The sequence below is a fragment of the Musca autumnalis genome, unplaced genomic scaffold (assembly GCF_047663935.1).
Source record: "Musca autumnalis isolate F117 unplaced genomic scaffold, ASM4766393v1 scaffold_2, whole genome shotgun sequence".
Taxonomy (NCBI): domain Eukaryota; kingdom Metazoa; phylum Arthropoda; class Insecta; order Diptera; family Muscidae; genus Musca; species Musca autumnalis.
Genome location: NW_027411755.1, coordinates 127,289,048 through 127,308,518, shown reverse-complemented (window position 1 = coordinate 127,308,518; position 19,471 = coordinate 127,289,048). Strand labels below are relative to the sequence as shown.

The 19,471-nt window shown below is 33.9% G+C and overlaps 1 protein-coding gene and 1 long non-coding RNA gene across 2 annotated transcripts; one reads left to right on the top strand and one right to left on the bottom strand.

Annotated features, from left to right (window-relative positions):
* Nucleotides 1-7,410: 7,410 nt before the first annotated feature.
* LOC141394606 (uncharacterized) lies at nucleotides 7,411-11,123 on the top strand. Its single transcript, XM_073969290.1, has 6 exons — nucleotides 7,411-8,062; nucleotides 8,983-9,159; nucleotides 9,255-9,416; nucleotides 9,568-9,675; nucleotides 10,474-10,599; nucleotides 10,668-11,123. The coding sequence occupies exons 1-6, from the start codon at nucleotides 7,754-7,756 to the stop codon at nucleotides 11,040-11,042; spliced, it is 1,257 nt and encodes a 418-aa protein (XP_073825391.1). The 5' UTR covers nucleotides 7,411-7,753; the 3' UTR covers nucleotides 11,043-11,123.
* A 1,468-nt stretch (nucleotides 11,124-12,591) lies between these two features.
* LOC141393072 (uncharacterized) lies at nucleotides 12,592-15,503 on the bottom strand. Its single transcript, XR_012409992.1, has 8 exons — nucleotides 14,847-15,503; nucleotides 14,643-14,773; nucleotides 14,458-14,582; nucleotides 14,320-14,391; nucleotides 14,024-14,162; nucleotides 13,514-13,670; nucleotides 13,270-13,398; nucleotides 12,592-13,212 (listed from the first exon to the last, which is right to left on the bottom strand). It is a non-coding gene; the product is annotated as an uncharacterized lncRNA (long non-coding RNA).
* Between the last annotated feature and the right edge of the window lie 3,968 nt (nucleotides 15,504-19,471).

Here is a 19,471-nt window from a genome sequence, read left to right as displayed (position 1 = left end):
ATTAAAACACGGATGAACATGTACAGTTGCCAAAAGAATTTCTAATTGTTTTTTATTTGTTACTTTCAACGTAAAACAAAAAAAAATGCAATTAATTATATATAATATTCGTTTTCGTCGATTTTTTTCTATAAAAAATTTCCATATTTACATTTTCTTGTTCAACTCACCTTGAATTCTGTAGTGAGAGAAAATTGCCTCACTTTTTTGACATTTATGATAGCTACTTTTCTCACGAACGTGAGTTTTGTTCTCCCTTATGATGTTTATAATAAGGGAGGAGGCGAGAGTGAGAAAACTCACGGTGAGATGATGTTTATGATTGGGCTGATTATGTATGTCGTATACGAGATATTACAACTCTGTATGCCATTCTTTTACAATTTTGCTACCACGAGAGGCGTTTTATTACGAGAAACGCTGTGAAATTAGTCGTTAGAGATTTGACGACAACAGACAAATTTCTGAAAACGTTAATAAAAACGAACAAATAAAATGGATTTATATTCGTATAAATTTTATAATATTGCACATGTTTCAGAACAAAAGTCACCACCAAGAAGCAGTTTGACACAATGGTCCAGATTTTGCAGAACAATCCAAATTTGGCCGGAGGTTACTGCAATGGAATAAAAAAAAATTAACGTGAAAGAAGAGTGGAATTAAATTAGTACGAAACTCAACATTTTAGGACCGCCAGTACGAACAGATGAGGGTTGGATGAAAGTCTGGGCTGACTACAAATTCAAGTTAAGGAAGAAGTTAGTTCACAATAAGGCAGAATGTCGTGCTACAGGTGGAGGATCCTTCAAGCAGTACATACTAACAGACACGGAAGAAGCAGCATCAAGCTTGTTACAATTGGATACAATTGTAAACGCGGGCAATCAATCAATTGGAATCCAGCAGCCTTCATCGCTTCGAGAAACATCCACTGAGGAAGAACTGCCTTCAGCAAGTATCCGCATTGTTGCTGAGAGTTTCACTTCATTTGGTACATATGTCGACCTTATCTGATCGTAAAGATCTGGATCAATTTGCTCGAGAACATATTTGAATGCATCCTTAGTAAGCCTGAAGTAACTAACAAATCTAAAAACAAAGCAAAGACAACCGTAATAAGGGTGAATTTACTGATTATAATAGTGCAGATGACAATTGCAATGGATTCGACTTGTCCCTCAAATTTCTTCTAATAGATGTCATGTCCTGTACATTTTCTTCATCATCAAAAATAATTCCACTGAACTTATCATTTTAAAATAGTTTTTTTTTGCGAATTGTGCCTTTTGCATTAATATAGAGTTCACAAGTTTGAAAAAACACTGATCGATAACACGTTTATGCAGTTGGGTTGACATCAATAATACAACATTTCATCTCAGTTGTGCTGGCAATTGACAACGCAACTCAACTTTAATAGCAATGCATAATCGACCCCTTATTTTAAATAAAAAAGAAAATTACCCAAAAAAGGAATTTTTCCACTTTGCAACTTTATTCTCCGAAAAAGCAATACAATTAGGCTTGCTATTTCCACAATAAAATTATTTTTAATTTCCACAAACATAAATCACCGAATAATTAAAAACAACTGATTGATTGTTTTCAGAAAGAAGAAGAGTTACAAGTGCTTGCTAGAAGAAATTTGTCCAGCAAGAATTTGCAAACTCTCAGTAAAAGAACTGTCAACATGTCTCTCTCGATTCACTCTCTCTTTTGCTGGCTTTTTGTGTTAACAGACGACTTCCAGCAACAATTGGTACAAATTGTTACAAGTTTTAGGATAACCAGACAGACCTATTCGCACTAGATTAACGAACTAGTTCAATCAGAAGCGTTGAACTATATGAAACACTCCGGTAAATGAACTAAAATGTACAATTCTAATTTATTACCTAGTTCTCGATATAAAGTCTTTTAGCTTATCTCTTAAACGAAATGCCTTTTTTGTCGCATTATTTGAACTAATTTTTTTGATTGTCGGTAAACGTTGATTATTCATTAATTCTTTCTTCCATAGACCCTTTTTACCATCACTATCACCTGCAAAGTTTGGGGGGCAATACTTCTCATCGTGATCTCTTAAGAAGTTGTGAAGGATGACGGTTGCCTTGACAACATCTTCGGCTACAGGTGGAGTCAAATTTAATGGCGACAATAGTACCCTCCATCTGGCCGTTAAAATGCCAAATGTATTTACAATCGTCCTTCTTGCTTTGGATAATCTCTTATTGAATATCTCTCTATCTGCAGGAAGAGTTAATCCAGGATATGGTCGCATCATGTTTTCTCTAAGAGGAAATGTGGCATCGCCCACGAAAAAATAGGGAAGTCTATTTCCTCCGGGCTCTATTGGCGCTTCAAGGGGCAGATTCAAGTTATTACCAAGAAGCCGTTTTCCAAATTTTGAATTCCTTAATATTCCTCCATTGATCTGAGAATCGTATGTCGCTATATCGACTACACTGAACTTGTAGTTTGCATCACAGACTGCAATTAACACTAAATCGTATTTACCTAAAAAATCGTTGGATATTCATTGGTACCATGGCACAACGGTAATTGTGCCATGATTGGTACTGTAAAATCATAACAGAACAATTGTTATACCCCTGTAATTAATCGATCCCGAGGTTGGTGGACATTTAATATCAATTTGTCTCGCATCAATTGCCCCCACACAGTGGGGAAAATTCCATTTCCGTTCAAAATCCACCGCAATTCTCCACCAATCCCTGGTATTGGGATTAGCCATGTATAGGGGCGAAAGATTATCCCAAAGTTTTGCACATGTTTCTCTTATTATTTGGCGTACTGTTGATTTCCCCATCTTAAATGTTAGAGATAAATAGCCAACACTGTCACCACGGGCCAGATATCTGCAAAATATAATTGATTATTATGTGGTTTCCTATGTAATTTTGGGGCAGAGCTTACACCAATGTCAAGAACAGTCTACACTTTGCAGATATGGGAGTTCTATTGGAATTTTTAGATAAATCGGCTTCCATAATGTTGTAAAGTATATCAAATACCCTGGGAGTCATCCTGACCATAATTTCGAAGTTTTTGTCTGACTTGTAGAGCGATTCGAATGTAAGTACGAATACCCCGTCCATATCTCTACTTCTGTAAAGTGGTTTTACCCAATATTTTCTTTTACGCATTTTACAACCTGAAATAACAAAAAATAAAGAGTACTACCTAAGTTTTTTTCTTTTGATTTGCAATGACCTTAACTATGTTCTTTAACAAAAGTTGACGCACTACACTCAAAAAAAAATTTTTTAATTGTATTTTTTAAGTATCCGGCCTTCGGCTGGGGATTTAAGACTTTCTCCTATGGACAGGTGCAAATCTAGGGCACGGGAACAATTTTTTTTTTTTTTTAATTTAATTTTTTTCTCTTATCAGCTAGTCTTTAACAAAGGAATTTTTGGAACTTCAAAGGCCCATATCTCGGGAAGTATGGACTACCGCAACAAATGTTATATATTGCTCTGTTCCAGAGCCTGCAAGAAGCTACTACTTTTTACTACGATAAAATTTTTTCCTTTACGTTATCGAAAAAATAGTAAAAATTCGATTTTTGCAGTACTGGAACAAACCATATATTTGTGATCAGGGTGACGAGATCTACCTTTGATAACAATTTCATTTCTATCCGAGCATAGTTGGCCAGCTCGTCTTATGCCTTTTACTTTTCTCACCTTCTTCGGTCTGGTGGTCAACATTTACTGAAACATTCGAATCATCTGTGTCGCTTCCATAAATGTCATTTGAATAATAATTCGCATCATCTTCGTCCGCCAATTCATTTTTGAAAGATGTTTCATTTGAATATTCGCTATCTGATCCTTCGTTTTCATACAACGTGTCTCTTTGTTCAGTCATATCATTGTAAAAATCACAGGATATTATCTCGTAATCTCCAATATCACACTTATCTTCTTTTATATTGCAATTTCCAGAAATATTTTCTTTTTTATTTTCCATACTAATCCGTTTTTATTGATGGAATGGTTTTTTGCTTTAGCTGTTCTATCATGTACTCTATGTTTGACGCTTTCTTTCCATTTTGGTGAATAAGGAGTTCAATGCTGAGGGCAAAACCCATGGTAGAATAAAGTAAAGGTAGGCCACAGCTAACAGCTGATTACAATTTTTTTCTTTTTATGGCCTAATCTGTCAAAAGCAGTGTTTACATTTTGTACTGTTTTTGACATTATGCAATCATAAAGGTAGATGTATCGCTGAATTTTTCCAACAAAAAACTTCTGCTGTAACACTATATCTTAAAATTGAAAACAAGGACAAAAATGTGTATTCGCGTGGCAAAATAAAATTGTTGATTTTTTTTAGCAAAACTTACGAATGAACGATTTATAAAATATTGATATTAATTTAAATTTGTTCCAAAAGTGCGGGAATGTAAAAATTAAAATTTTTGTAAAAATTCTGCTGACATTTATCTGCAAATCGGATGCCAGCAATCACGATGTCAGATTAGCCAAACTTGTCAAGTAGAAAATAAGTGAATGACATTTTTTCACTGTCATAAGTTTGGGAAGAACTTTTGCTATTTTTGGAACACTTTTCCAACAAGAATATTCTGGAGCCTAGAAATGTTTTTACACTATATGGCACTTTTAACATATAAAAAGTGAAGCTCTAAGTTCCATATGTTTTTGTAATACGGGATACCTATGCAGGTACATCTACCATTATTATTGTACCATGCCATTTGACGTTTTAAGCCATGGCTGCAGGGTGACATTTCTCAGTGATTTTCATACCTGGCCTACCTCTATTTTATTGTACCATGGCAAAACCTATAACTCTGCGTGTTGCTTGCTGCTTTGTTGTAGCAATTCGCCGATGCATCTACCTTTGTAATTGTACCGTATCGTATTAGCTCTGTTCCTTTACTTGCAAGAATCTTCAAGTTTTACCACTTTTTACTGGAAAAGTGCTCCTTTAGTCCCAATTTACATTAGGCGAGTTTACTTGCGGCAATTGTCAGTTTGATGGAGAGGGAGGTGAGGCATATGGTAACCCTTTGCCTCTCAACACCCTCTCTCACCAACAAACTGACAATTGCCGCAAGTAAACTCTCCTAATGTAAATTGGGACTTACTTTAGTCACCGTACAATTCATATTTGAGCAGTTTAAAACTTTTACTACTTTTGCCGGTTCTACTATTTTCAAAAGTAAAGGAACAGACCAGTAGTATCGCTTGTGTAATAGTACGTTTATATATACCCGGATTTAACAAACCCACTGGGTTTTAAATGTCAATTCCATTACATATACGTCAAACAAATCTAGATAATGAATGTTAACCTCCCAAAAAGCTCTAATATAAACAGCATTTTTGTATATAAAGTGTAGACATGCTATCTCTTACTTACCGAATCATATGATCGTTTGTTTTGATTTTTCATGGTGAATTTCTCGTTTTTTTTACGTTTTAGATTCGTTCAGCTGGGCTGAGACATCTACCTAAGTAATTGTACTATGGGCCATGCCACTGCATGCTTTGCTATTTTTATACCCTCTACCGTAATATGGAGGGTATATTAAGTTTGTCATTCCGTTTGTAACTCATTGAAATAATCATTTGCGACCATATAAAGTATATACATATATTCTTGATCAGCGTAAAATTCTAAGTCGATTTAGCCTTTTTCGTCCGTCCGTCTGTTGTAATCACGCTATCTTCCGAATGAGTCGAGCTACAGGGCTGAAATTTCGTATACATGTGTTTTTGGTCTGAACTAAGATCAAGTTCGAAGATGGGCTATATCGGTCCACGGTTTGGTATTGCCCCCCCCCCCCCCCCCCCATATAACGGTACCGCCGAATTGGCTATCATTTGGCACTTAGGGTCAAGTGACTTATCCAGCTAAAATTATGTGCCTAGGTACTTTCGCAACAGAATGAAAACTAATAATTCCATATTAGCTCAGAGTATTTTATGGTGGAGGGTATAAAAATTTGGGCCCGGCCAAACTTAAGGCCTGAACAGAATCAATCGTCACTTGCTTTGCTTGCTTCCCAAATGTCAAATTATAAAGGAATGACAGAGCCTCCTAAAGGAGAACGCAGGCGGATTTGCAAAGAGGCTCTGGCATTCCTTTATAATTTGACATTTGGGGAAGCAAGCGGCGATTGAAGCTAAAAACAGATACAACGTTTGATTAAAGTTTTGCGTTGGGCGTCGAGAAAAAACAACAACAACAGGGCGACGACGATACCAAAGTCCAGCGTTTATCTGTTTGTCGGCATATATTTCAAATGAATTTGAATTTTTCGGCATCATGCCCAACAGTGTAAAAACGACACAAAACTTTACTCAAGCTGTAAACAGATACAACGTTTAGGTAAAGTTTTGTGTCGTTTTGGCCGTTTTTACACTGTTGGGCATGATGCCGAAAAATTCAAATTCATTTGAAATATATGCCGGCAAACAGATAAACGCTGGACTTTGGTATCGTCGTCGCCCTGTTGTTGTTGTTTTTTTCTCGACGCCCAACGCAAAACTTTAATCAAACGTTGTATCTGTTTTAAGCTTCAAACGTTGTATGTGTTTCCAGCTTGATTCTGTTCTTTCCTTTAAGGTGCGAATATAATGAAATACGCCGCTTTTTTCACGCTCAATTTCAGACCAAGTACTACCTAATTCAAATGCTGTCTAATTAATTTAAATTAGGCAGTACTTTGCCTTTAGTCTTTTACAAGAAACTGAGCGTGATAAAGCGGCGGATTTCATTGTGTTTCTACCTTTAAAGGCAACTTTATATAAGGTAAATGCATGAGTTACAACAACTAACAAATTTACAAAAACAACATTGTTGTTATTGAAAAATAATTGTCAAAGAAAATATTGAATAATAGGGTCGTTCCAAAAATGGTTTTAGGAAAAACATAAATACTTTTTGAAAATCCTCTAAAATAGAACAAATTTGAATCATATATAAAGCATTTAGAACTCTCGTGGGTAATTTTTGGTACACGTTTAGGATGAAAAGCAGTATTTTATGGTAGCAACTTTCGAAATTTCAAATTTCATGGGCAGACCCTATTACATTTTGAAAACTAAATTTACAAAAAAAAGTAAGAATACAGCTGATTGTCACTTCTACCTTGTATAAATATGCCTTGCTACCTTTGAAGCTTTTAAACTTAGCTCTGTTCTAGAACTAAAAAGTTTTTACAATTTTTACCACTTTTACACATTTTGCGTTCCCATACACAAAATTTATATGAAAATCTTTTACGACTTTAACAACTTTTACGACTTTTACCACTTTATAAAGTACGGGAACAGGCCACATGTTTTTACTGAGAACGCTTTTTTGCAAAGTTGCACAACTAGCACCACATAATATTGACAACATTGTCATTGTCATATTGACAACATTGTCATTGTTTCTTCACATTTCTCTTCTTCCTCCTTCTAAACAACTTCATGGGGACAATTATTTCTAAACAGTTTTGTTTTGGTTACTCATTTTTATCGGATATTCCCATTCCCTTCAAAGTTGTTCGTATATTTCAATTCGTTTCACTTCCAAAGTAACCAGCAAAACATTCTTCTTTATCATCACCATAAGGATAAGGACCATACCTGAACTAAGATCCTTTATTTGCAAAAAATCGTGGTGCACAACATTAAACACAAAAGACAGACCTACATGGAATAAAAAAGTGTAGTCGGAACATAAGCAAACAAAAAAGGACCATAAAATGAATTCGAAGATTACTGAAGTGAAAACTTTCCATATTACTACAAATTTCAATACCAGCGTCGAAAGAAATAATTGTAAAAATGGAGAAAACGAAGTAACTTCCTCTGCCCAGAGTAATGGCAGTGTAAACAATTCCCAAGACATGGTCAAAGGAGGAGAACATTTCTTGTTGAAGGAAAATGAAGAATGGGATTATTCGGAGGAATTGTATGCGAATGAAGAACCGGCTCCATTTGTAAAAGATGAATTGCAGGATAATCCACGTAAAGCTAGTAGTTATAGAAGAGACTTATTGACGGCAATTAAGGTAGGTGATAAGTCTAAGGTTCATTATTACATTTGTTCTTTTACTATCTGATGGATTTGCAAATGCAAAATAAACTAACTTGGAGGCATTAAACATAGGTATAATTTTCACATTGAAAGTTAATGACAAGAAGCTCCTCCCTGAAATTCCATCATCACTTTTAACTTTAAGTTAACCGGAATGCTATAAATCTGTTTAAATCTGTTTGGTAAATCCAAACTATAGCAAAAGAAGACTTGTAATAATGAGGGTTATTCTATTATTATTATTTGTTACATACACATGTAGTTACATATTTATGTATTAATTTGCTAATGACATCTTTGCACGATATGTTATTTTATATATCGTGAAAAGAGGCCATTATGTATCCCATATGTCCATATGTGCTACATGTGTGTATACCACGTATTTTTTAAATCTCCATTTTCCGTACAGTATATTTGTTTCCTAGAACATTAACATATTGTTAGGTTTTCGTCGTACTAGCATTCTAAACAGCTGCTATTTATTTCCATGACGAATAATGCAGTTACAAAATTAAGCAGGTATATACATACATATGTATGTTGTTAGTTAAAGTAAACGAATTGTACACACATCTGTTTTTGTATACGACTTTCACAAATGGATGTATTGTATGTACCTATAAATGTTTGCCCATACGTACATACATACTCATGTAGTATGTCATGTATGTCAAATTTTTTCATACGTAATAGTTGTACAGAAACATTGAAAGTGTAAAACAGATGTGAGAATACAAGCGTTGGTTTGCGCGATAAAAACAGACAAAAATACTATTGTTGGGAAAAATAAATTATGTTAAAGAAAATGGATATTGTTCATATTAAAGTAGGACTTGTATTTACGACCTAAGGGCTGTAAACCTTAATAATCTTTATTAAATTATGTTGCAGTTAGATTGGTCAAAAGAAGCAGTACTGAAATTAATTGAGCTATGGGAAAATTATGAATGCCTTTACAATCCAAAAAACAGATATTACCACAACAAACGTTCGAGGTATGATGCGCTCAACGCAATTGCAAAAAAATTGAAGACATTTAACAAGTTAATTGGACCAGCCGATGTAAAGGTCAGTATGTGTGTACATTAATTTACTCCTTTGTGTTTAAATTTGATATTTAATTTATTAATTATTTAAATTTGTTTTTATTTTAAACCTAATAGTATAAAATACAGTATTTACGCGGACAGTATACGCGGGAGATAACCAGAATTAAAGAAGCAAAACAGAGAGATGATGTTTATATTCCAAATGCCTACTGGTTCAATCAATTGGAATTCTTAAAAAATTTTGTGCATTCGAGAAAAGGACATGACATTTCTTATGTAAGAATTTTGATTCAAAAATTTATTTATTAATTTTTGTTTATATGTACATATGTTGCAAAGAAGCCATTTGGCCTATTAATGTCACAACATGCAATTGTATTCGATGTGTATTTAAAAGTTATTTTTGTACGAACAAAATTCTTCACAGCTTGAAGACTCTTGTGGGTCATCACAAATCCATGAAAGCGATGCACCTACTCCACGTCCTAGTAAAACAAGTAGAGCGAAAAAAAGGAAAGACAATTTTGATTTATATGTAAGTACATATTACATGCTTAAAAATTATGATTTTTTGATTAAAATTGTTGCAGATTCATTATACTATTTTTAAATACTGGTGATTTTCATTTTATGTATTTTAATTAATATGACAACCTTCTATTAATTTAAACCATCGGACCGCATGTAACAGAATAAAAAAATACAACTTTTAAGTATGTTAACACTACTCTAAAAGCAATATCAAAAAGCCATAAATGAGTCGTTCAGTGCATACATACATCGATTAACTCCACTTTTTGAAAAATCTTAAATTTAAATGTCAAATCCCCTGATATAGTCACAACTTTTTATATTAAACTTTCATGAATAATAGAGATTAGCACATTTAAATTACAAATAAACAATATCAAATATACAGATATACAATGGCAAGCATACATTTCATCATTGCTTTTCTCAACTTTTTTATGGAGTTAATCAATGTGTGCACTGGGCGGTTCAATTATAAAAAAATTAAAGACATAATAAAATAATAAAAGGAATAATTATAAAATAATAATAAACAAAATAACTTTATAAAAATTAACTGAGATAAAATATCTCATGAATGACAAAAATGCTAACGTTCATCAAAGAAGAATCAACCTAAGTGGCGAAGAAGTTTTTTACCGAAAGAAGTTGGTGAAACACTGAAACTCTTCAAATCATTACGTAGGGAATTAAAAATCCGTGTTACTCTGTGCTTATTGTCAATGTGAACATATTTTTCATTCCCAAAAAAATCTTGTTTTCACATATTGAGCATGTAACAAAAATAATTTTTCAATTGTAGGATCAAAACTCTTCCCAGCTTGAAGACGCTTTTGAAATGTCCCAAATGCTGGAAAGCGATACATCTCCCAATCAAGATAGAAAAATGAGTATGCTAAATACAGATGAGGGACATTTTACATCATTTGTAAGTAAAAAGTTTATTTCAATGTGCAATTATAGACAAATTTATATTTCTTAAAATTATTTTTTCAGGAACAAAACTCTCCACAAATTGAGGACTCTAATGGGTCATCACAAATCTATGACCACAAACCAACCCTAATACAACCTATTAAACGAAGTCGAGTAGAGAATGATATTCAGGAGTCAAATCGCAGCATATATCAAAAACAAAGCGAACATGAAACACCAGAGATTGCTTTACAAAAAGTATCCAGTGCCAATAAGACTTCTAGTTTGGAAAGAAATGAAGCTTTTTGTAATTTTATAAAATTGGAGCTTAATTCGATTAACAGTGAAAGTATCAAGGATGATTTGATAGAGGCAATCACTCTAGCAATTTTCGAAGCCAAGAAAAAGGAACGCAAACACAACAACACAACGGCAAATTCTTGTGATTTTAGTTAATATACTTTTTAATTTATAACTGTACTTATTTATAATACATACATACATATATTTAATATATGAATAAAATACAAATCAAAATTATTGTTGTTGTTGTGATAGTACGGCTGACTTGTTCGTGATTTCCCTGGTTTCCAAAAAAGGGCATTTGAGTTGACGATCCTTGGTCGATTACATGTATATTACCATATCACATCAATGAGTCTACGTCGATTCATATTGGCACAGTGATATTGGACCTACTTTTTATCGGCGTGTCTTCCCAGCAAACCAATCGTACCGATATCGGAACAAAATTCGGACATACGTCCGATATCTGATCCGAAATCGTAACGATATCTTAACGAAAGTTGTATGAAGTGGTTGACATAATTTCGGAACGAAACGTCGGAGCGACATCGAATCGATTTCGTAACGAAATCTGAAGAAAATCCTTGGGAAATTCGGAAAGGAAATTTCTTTTCGACATTTCCGAAAATCTGAACTATTTCCTCTCCGAAAAATCGTTTAGAAATCGGAACGAAATCTGGGGCCTAATTATGTGATTCGATATCGAGTTGTTTCGACCTGGGGCCTAATTATGTGATTCGATATCGAGTTGTTTCGACCTGAGTACTCAAAGTTGGGATGACAACATTCGTTATCGAGTAAAATTATCGAGTAATAAATAAAAAAAAAAAAAAAAAACGATGTTAGTAAATAATTGGCAGCATTTTTTAGACAATATAACAAGAGAATTTGGGAAAAGTCCTTTGCAGTCGTTTTGAGAAATTGTGATAAATTTAGAATTAAAATGCATGCAATCATTAACCAAAAATTACTTTTGCAGTCGTTAAAAAATAAGTTGAAAAATAAGCATTTCTGAAAAAAAAATATTTAATATTAATAGCCTTTATTGTATAAGGGAAGTACATTTTAAACATTTCATCCCCCGTTGTTTACCAAAGGAAATATTCTCTCAGAGAGGCTAATGCAAAACATCCACCAAACTCTCTCTCATTTATTTTGAGAGAGGATTATTAAGGTAGATGTATCAGCAATCCGTTACAACAATGTTAAAAAGATTTTGCAAGAATTAATAATTTCCTTTTTTTCATAGCACAACTTCATTCCGAAATTATTATTGAATGTATTGTTCAACAAATTCCACAAATATTTACATTTTTCATTCATAATTTTGTTTTGTTTTTTGTTCTTGCTTTCAAAAAACACCTTTTTTACATCTACCTTCATAATATTCCCTATAGTACACATAGGTTTTCATAGTTCGATTACCGGTTACTCTCGAAACATTCGATCAACGATTTCGATCGAATCTCGTCATGCCGCTTTTTTATCGTGTCGAAATCTTTTTCACGAGCAAATACTCGATCGAATCGAATCACGTAATTAGGCCCCTGAACGACTTTGCTTCCGAAATTGTTCAGACGTGTCGGACATCAGACATTTGGTTTGCTGGGTTATGACAGGGACGCACAAAACAATATGTGTGCCTGTAGTGGTAAGAGTACCAGATTTATTCTCCGATTGAGCACAAAATTGAAAAATGTTGTTTCTAATAGATTTTATTTATTTTTTTAATATTGTCAGATCAAAAAATTAATTTTAAATAACAAACAATATTTTTAATCCTAATTTACAAGCTCTATTCAAGTACAACATAAAGAAAACATTACGTACGTCCATGCTTGTGTGCATGGTACAATAATTCCTAGGTAGGCCACAGCTAACAGCTGATTACATTTTTTTTGTTATGGCTTAATCTGTCAAAACCGTGTTGACATGCAGAGTTGATATTTATTATTGATCAAAAATGCAACTCTGTTTTGTTTTCATTTCAACATTTCGTTCTTCTTCTTCTTTGTATACTCATCCGTTATCATTCATCAAAGGATAAAACATCAATGGCAAAAGGACCTCAAGAAGATTTTTCACCGCACGGGAAATCGAATAAGCCATGAGTATTCCATTTTATCCAAACAAATACAGTTATTAAAAATAATCATCAAAGAAATCATAAACATTGAGTCTGCAGAGTATTTCAACAAGAGGTTGGAGAAAATAAAGCCCAGTCCATTTGCTTTCAAAGAAATATCCCGCTTCACAGGGAAAAATAAATCAGCTTGCTGCCATAAGATTCAAGATGGTGACCACACTATTTCAAACCCCTCTGAAATTGCCGGTCGTTTTCAAGTATTTTATTCTTCATTATATCAAGACGTTTTACCAACTGTTTCATTTAACGATCTTAATTCTACGGTGTCATCCTGCATCAATCCAACATCCCCTCACATATATACTTTTGACGACGACTATAATGCGCTGGAAAATCCTGATACATACCATTTTGTCACCCCTGAAAAAATAAGAAACATTATTGTAAACGTAAACTCAAAGAAATCCTGTGGTCCTGATGGGGTCTCCAACTTTATCATCAGGAAATTTCCAGATTCCACAGTCAACCTACTTACCTGCATTTTTAATAACTGCATCAATAATGGATATTTTCCTACGCAATGGAAAGTTGCCAAAATTATACCCATAAAGAAGAAAGGATGCAGTAACAATGTTGAGGGTTTCCGTCCTATCTCTCTTTTATCAAATATCGGCAAGATCTTGGAACTGATTCTGAAAGAGAAAATTGAAAACAGTTTTACTCTTGATGCAATTTCAAATTTCCAATTTGGTTTCAAACGAGGGCATTCCACTCATCACGCTCTCCTTAAATTCCACCACGACATAACGACAAATCTAAGAAGGAAAAGTTGCACCGTGGCCATATCCCTGGATATACAAAAAGCATTTGACACGGTCTGTCACATCGGGGTTCTATATAAAATGATTCAATTGGGTATAGATCCCTTCATTGTAAAAATCATGCAAAGTTTCTTCAACACCCGTAAGTTCATGGTACAGATTAAAGATACAAATTCCACAACGGGAGATGTGAAGAGTGGTGTGCCGCAAGGTAGTATACTTGCCCCGTTTCTCTTCAACATATTTTTGCATGATTTTCCACACATCGGTCGTCAGTCCCAAGCCATTTTGTATGCAGATGACTGTCTCATCTATGCCCATAGTCCTTCACCTGCAAACGCATTAAATTTTGCCGCTGCACATCTACAAAGAATAAACAACTATTACAAGAGTTGGGGAATTCAAATCAACGCATCTAAGTCCGTTGCAATTTGCATACGCAATGCCTCAGGGAAGTGCCCAAGATACGTCGTTCCTGAAAGCAAATCACTGAAATTGTCCTTAGATGGAGTTGATATACCATTTTGTTCATCCATTAAGTATCTTGGTGTGAACTTCAATAATCTGCTAAAATTTAATCCGCATGTTCGCTCTACATTGCAGAAAGTGAAAGGCATATTAGCGAGGTTTTCATATATATTAAATAACAAACACCTACCGCAGAGAACCAAACTTCTCCTGTATAAAGTGGCAATCAGGTCCATCCTAGCCTACGGAATCCCGATCTGGTTTTCTATATCGCCAATAGTTGCCAACGAATTGGAGATTCTAGAAAGGAAGATACTGAGAAAGTGCGTCAATAAACATTATGAAAATGAAATTAAAAAATTTTCAAATACTTACATCTACAACGCAGCTGACGTTGTTCCATTTTGTAAGTACGCGCAATATCATCTTCGGAAATTTGTAGAAGGGCTAGCCACACACGAAAACCCACTAATGTCCATAATATACGACATGGAAAAATATTCTTCCTGGAACGACACAGAATACTTATCGCCTGTTGGTGTGCTGAATGAGCCTCTTAACAACGATATGGAAACTTACACACTGCCACAATTCTACAAGACATCAGTACCTGGATCCCATAGAGGATAGTACGTTCTTTAAGTTAACCCATCTAGTTAATATATAGTGTAACTACTCGAATCAAATGCACAACTTTTCTTAACTGTTAATATTTTACAGCTCAATTAACATGAGCTATCGCTAATTATCCTTATCTGTGATATTTACAACTTTTATTTTCTAGTTAATACTACATAAACACTGTTTGTTATTGTATTGAACAGCTCGATTTTGTTATTTAGTTTTAAGTGTTAATATATTTATTTATTATTTCAGACAAATTTGCTCTGATCGTCACTGTTGAGGCCGTGAGCAAGCCTTATGTTTACATCTATTAATTTGTTTATTTATTTTTCATTACGCTTTGTCACATTTCGCATGTAGCATTAATTTCATTAATTCACTGTAGTATAGAACAAGACAACAATAGTTCTAAGATTTTAGCTTGTCAACCATTCGCTATGTATATACTTATTACCGAAAAGAAGAAGACTCAAATAAAAAAATACTACTAAAAAAAAAAAAATACTACTACATCAAAAAAATTTTGACGTTTTAAGCCATAGCGACAGGGTTGTATTTTTTTGGCGATTCTCATACCTGGCCTACCTATGAATTATTGTACCATGCTTGTGTGCTTTCGTTGACGTCTCATCAACCATGGTACAAATACACAGGTAGCCGCAACGGAAATTGTTGGTAACATAAGATGTCAAAATTTGACATCAGTTCAATGCAATTGACACATTATGTTACCATCAGCTGGCTTGATAATGCTACCTGTATTATTGTACCATGTCATCAACCACTCATGGTACAATAAGAAAGGTAGATGCATCGGCGAATTGCTACAACAAAGCAACTTTTTTTTGTAATGTAAACTGTCAAAATTTTCGCCAAATGTTCTCTTGTTGTCTCTTTTTATCGCTTGTGTTTGTCTATAAAGTGTAGACATGCTACCTCTTACTTACCGAATCATATGGTTTTTTGTTTTGATTTTTCATGGCGAATTCATAGTTTTTTTGACGTTTTAGATTCGATCAGCTGGGCTGAGGCATCTACCTTTCTAATTGTACCATGCAAAAAACCATATGATTCGGTAAGTAAGAGATAGCATGTCTACAATTTATAGACAAACACAAGCGATAAAAAGAGACAACAAGAGACCATTTGGCGAAAATTTTGACAGTTTACATTACAAAAAAAGTTGCTTTGTTGTAGCAATTCGCCGTTGTTTCTACCTTTTTAATTGTACCATGGTTTTTTGTTTTGATTTTTCATGGCGAATTCCTAGTTTTTTGACGTTTTAGATTCGATCAGCTAGGCTGAGGCATCTACCTTTCTAATTGTACCATGCCTCAGACCATGGCCCAATAATAGGTCCTCCATCAAGCGAATTCAAAGAAAAACGAAGATTTTAAATGTCAAAATTCATAAACAGAGGCGAAAAAAATTTTGAGGCGAATTTCTTTTCTGTCAATTCAGGTAGATACATACAAAACATTTTCCGAGAAAAAGTTGTTACAGTGGTTATTTTTGTTTGACGAAACAGAAAATACCAGCTGATCGAACTTGAACTGCTAAAATAAGTTATTGTAAATTAAATTTTCATACAAACACAACAAATGTTGACATTTTACGTTTACAACATTAAGTTTATTTGTTTTCTTTTTTCGAGATACATCTACCTGTTTCTATACAGTTCGACACTTCAATACCTCACACACAAAGGAATTTGTTTTTGTTTGTAACGTTACTGCCAGTTGTATTTGTAAACAAAACAAGGAAATGTCTAAAAATTATTGGAATTTAAAAAATTAATAATTTTTCACATTTGGTTCAATATTTTGGAAAACATGAATGAAAATTCGTTACATTTTCAATTTTTATGTTTCCACATCATTCCACTAAATGCATAAATTTTCGCAGAGAGTATTGCTGCTACCTTTTCTTATTCTACCATGACCTCACAGCGAATTCAAATGACAAATATGAATTTTGACAGCTAAAATCGAAATCATCTGAATTTGCCGGAGGACCTATAATTGGGCCATGCCTCAGCCCAGCTAATCGAATCTAAAACGTCAAAAAAACTGGGAATTCGCCATGAAAAATCAAAACAAAAAACCATATCATGGTACAATAAGAAAGGTAGATGCATCGGCGAATTGCTACAACAAAGCAACTTTTTTTGTAATGTAAACTGTCAAAATTTTCGCCAAATGGTCTCTTGTTGTCTCTTTTTATCGCTTGGCAAAAGTGTAGTCATGCTATCTCTTACTTACCGAATCATATGGTTTTTTGTTTTGATTTTTCATGGCGAATTCATAGTTTTTTGACGTTTTAGATTCGATCAGCTGGGCTGAGGCATCTACCTTTCTAATTGTACCATGAACCATATGATTCGGTAAGTAAGAGATAGCATGTCTGCACTTTATAGGCAAACACAAGCGATAAAAAGAGACAGCAAGATACCATTTGTGTTTTGTAGCTTTTGGAACCGCTCTTGGCCCTATGGGCTAGGCTCCCATTTATGAAAATAAATTGAATTGAATTGAATTGAATTTGGCGAAAATTTTACAGTTTACTTTACAAAAAAAGTTGCTTTGTTGTAGCAATTCGCCGATGCATCTACCTTTCTAATTGTACCATGATCCCTGTCTTATAACACCACTTGTAGAGAAGTTTTCCATGATGGCCACTGCCAGGATTTGTACTGCAGACCTTCTGAGTCCAAGGTGGACGCGTTTACTATTGCACTACGATGTCTTCCATTGCAATTCATAGATTTCTTGGCTTGGACTTGAACCTGGCTTAAAATCTTTCGATATGAAAGACATACTACAATACGATGGAAAAATACTACAATACGATTGATCGTTAATAAACGAAAATGTTCGGTTGAAATACCGAAAGTGCTATTCTGTAACTCAAAGTTATCGACACAAGAATATTATGCCAAGTTTACATTTACGCTCCAAAATCCACTGGATTTCACGAAATCCTAAAATACACCCCGGTGTTTATACTTATTTTTTGTTGATTTCAAACATATCACAATTATCAAGGTAGATGCATATGCGCAGCTGATCGAACATGAATTTTCAAAACAAGCTGTTGTAAATTGAATTAGTCATAAAAAACGACAATATAGAACTTTACTGCTTTATTTCGAAAATTATCGTAAAATTATCTATATATAGTATTAATTGTGTATAATACTCACAAATGAAAAAAATAAAAAAATGATTTTATCGTTGAGAAATCATAATAATACATTTTGGTTGTGTTCAGAACGTGCAAAATATTGCTACTTGCCGTAGTTTTCCCGTTTAGTGCTACAAATACGTTCCCGTACTCCGAAATTTATCAAGACTTGCAGTTCTCTTTAAACACAGCGCTGAATAACAAACACCCTCTTCTCCTGTTTTCTGTCATACAATTTTGGCCTAGTAGAAACTAGCAGCATGTTCATTGACATCTAAATACGATAGCTGATACGTTGATTTTGACATTTCTGCTGGAGTTTCTGCAATTTCCGTCATTTTTCCGTTCCCGTATTTTTTAAGAAATTTGTATGGGGAAGAAGTTTTTGACAATTCGCTCTTTTTTAACATTACCATCAATGCAAATATAGAAGGTAGCCGATTCGAATTGCTACAACAAGGCAACTTTTGCCGTAACATAATACGTCAAAATTTGTAAAGAGAATCAATTCGCCTTGGCGCTTAAATTTGCAGCGATTTAGCTTCGGCCAATCAGAACAAGATGTTTGTTTACATTTCACAATTACAAACATTTTATTTGACATTTCATATTCAATCAGCTGATACGAGTCGGCTACCTTCTTTAATGTGCCTTGATTACCATTAAAAAAGTACGAGAACACAATGGAAAATATCATTGTAACAAAGTAACTTAATATTTTTTCACATTGTTTACACATTTTGATAATCAAAATTTTTGTTGCAATTGACCATCTACCTTGTTTATTGTGATACGTGAAAAGTGTTGCAACTTTTGGTACTATTTTAGGCAAAAACAGGGTTGTATATCATAAGTACTGTGATTTCGATGTTGATTTTGCTGAAATCACGAAATGAGATGATTTCATTTTTGTATGCGAAATCATGATAAATTTTGCTTGATTCCGCGCGAAATCACGAAACGCCTTCGAAATCACGAAACGACGCCGAATGTAAACCAAGCATTAGCGACGAATATCGTTAGAATGACGGAATGTAAAGAAGATGCACGTTATTGGAAATGGAAAAAAATTGCTCGTACCGGCAATTCTCAGGCAATTAATTTTATATTTTTCGTATTTGACATTATTTTCATTGTTGCCTTTTATAAACGCAAGAGGCAAGTTTAAAAAGGAACGAGAAAAAATGAAATGTGATTGAATTTAATGTAAACTTATTTATTTATTATTCGTATTAAACTTATAGTAAATATTAGATTAATATTCAGAGAAAATAGCATTGGCTACATAGGACATCAGCTAATACAATTTGTGTTATGATAAATGCAATTAGTTGTGAGACAGTTATATTACAATTTTTGTAAAAGATATAAAGTTATAGATAGAATTGATGTTGTCG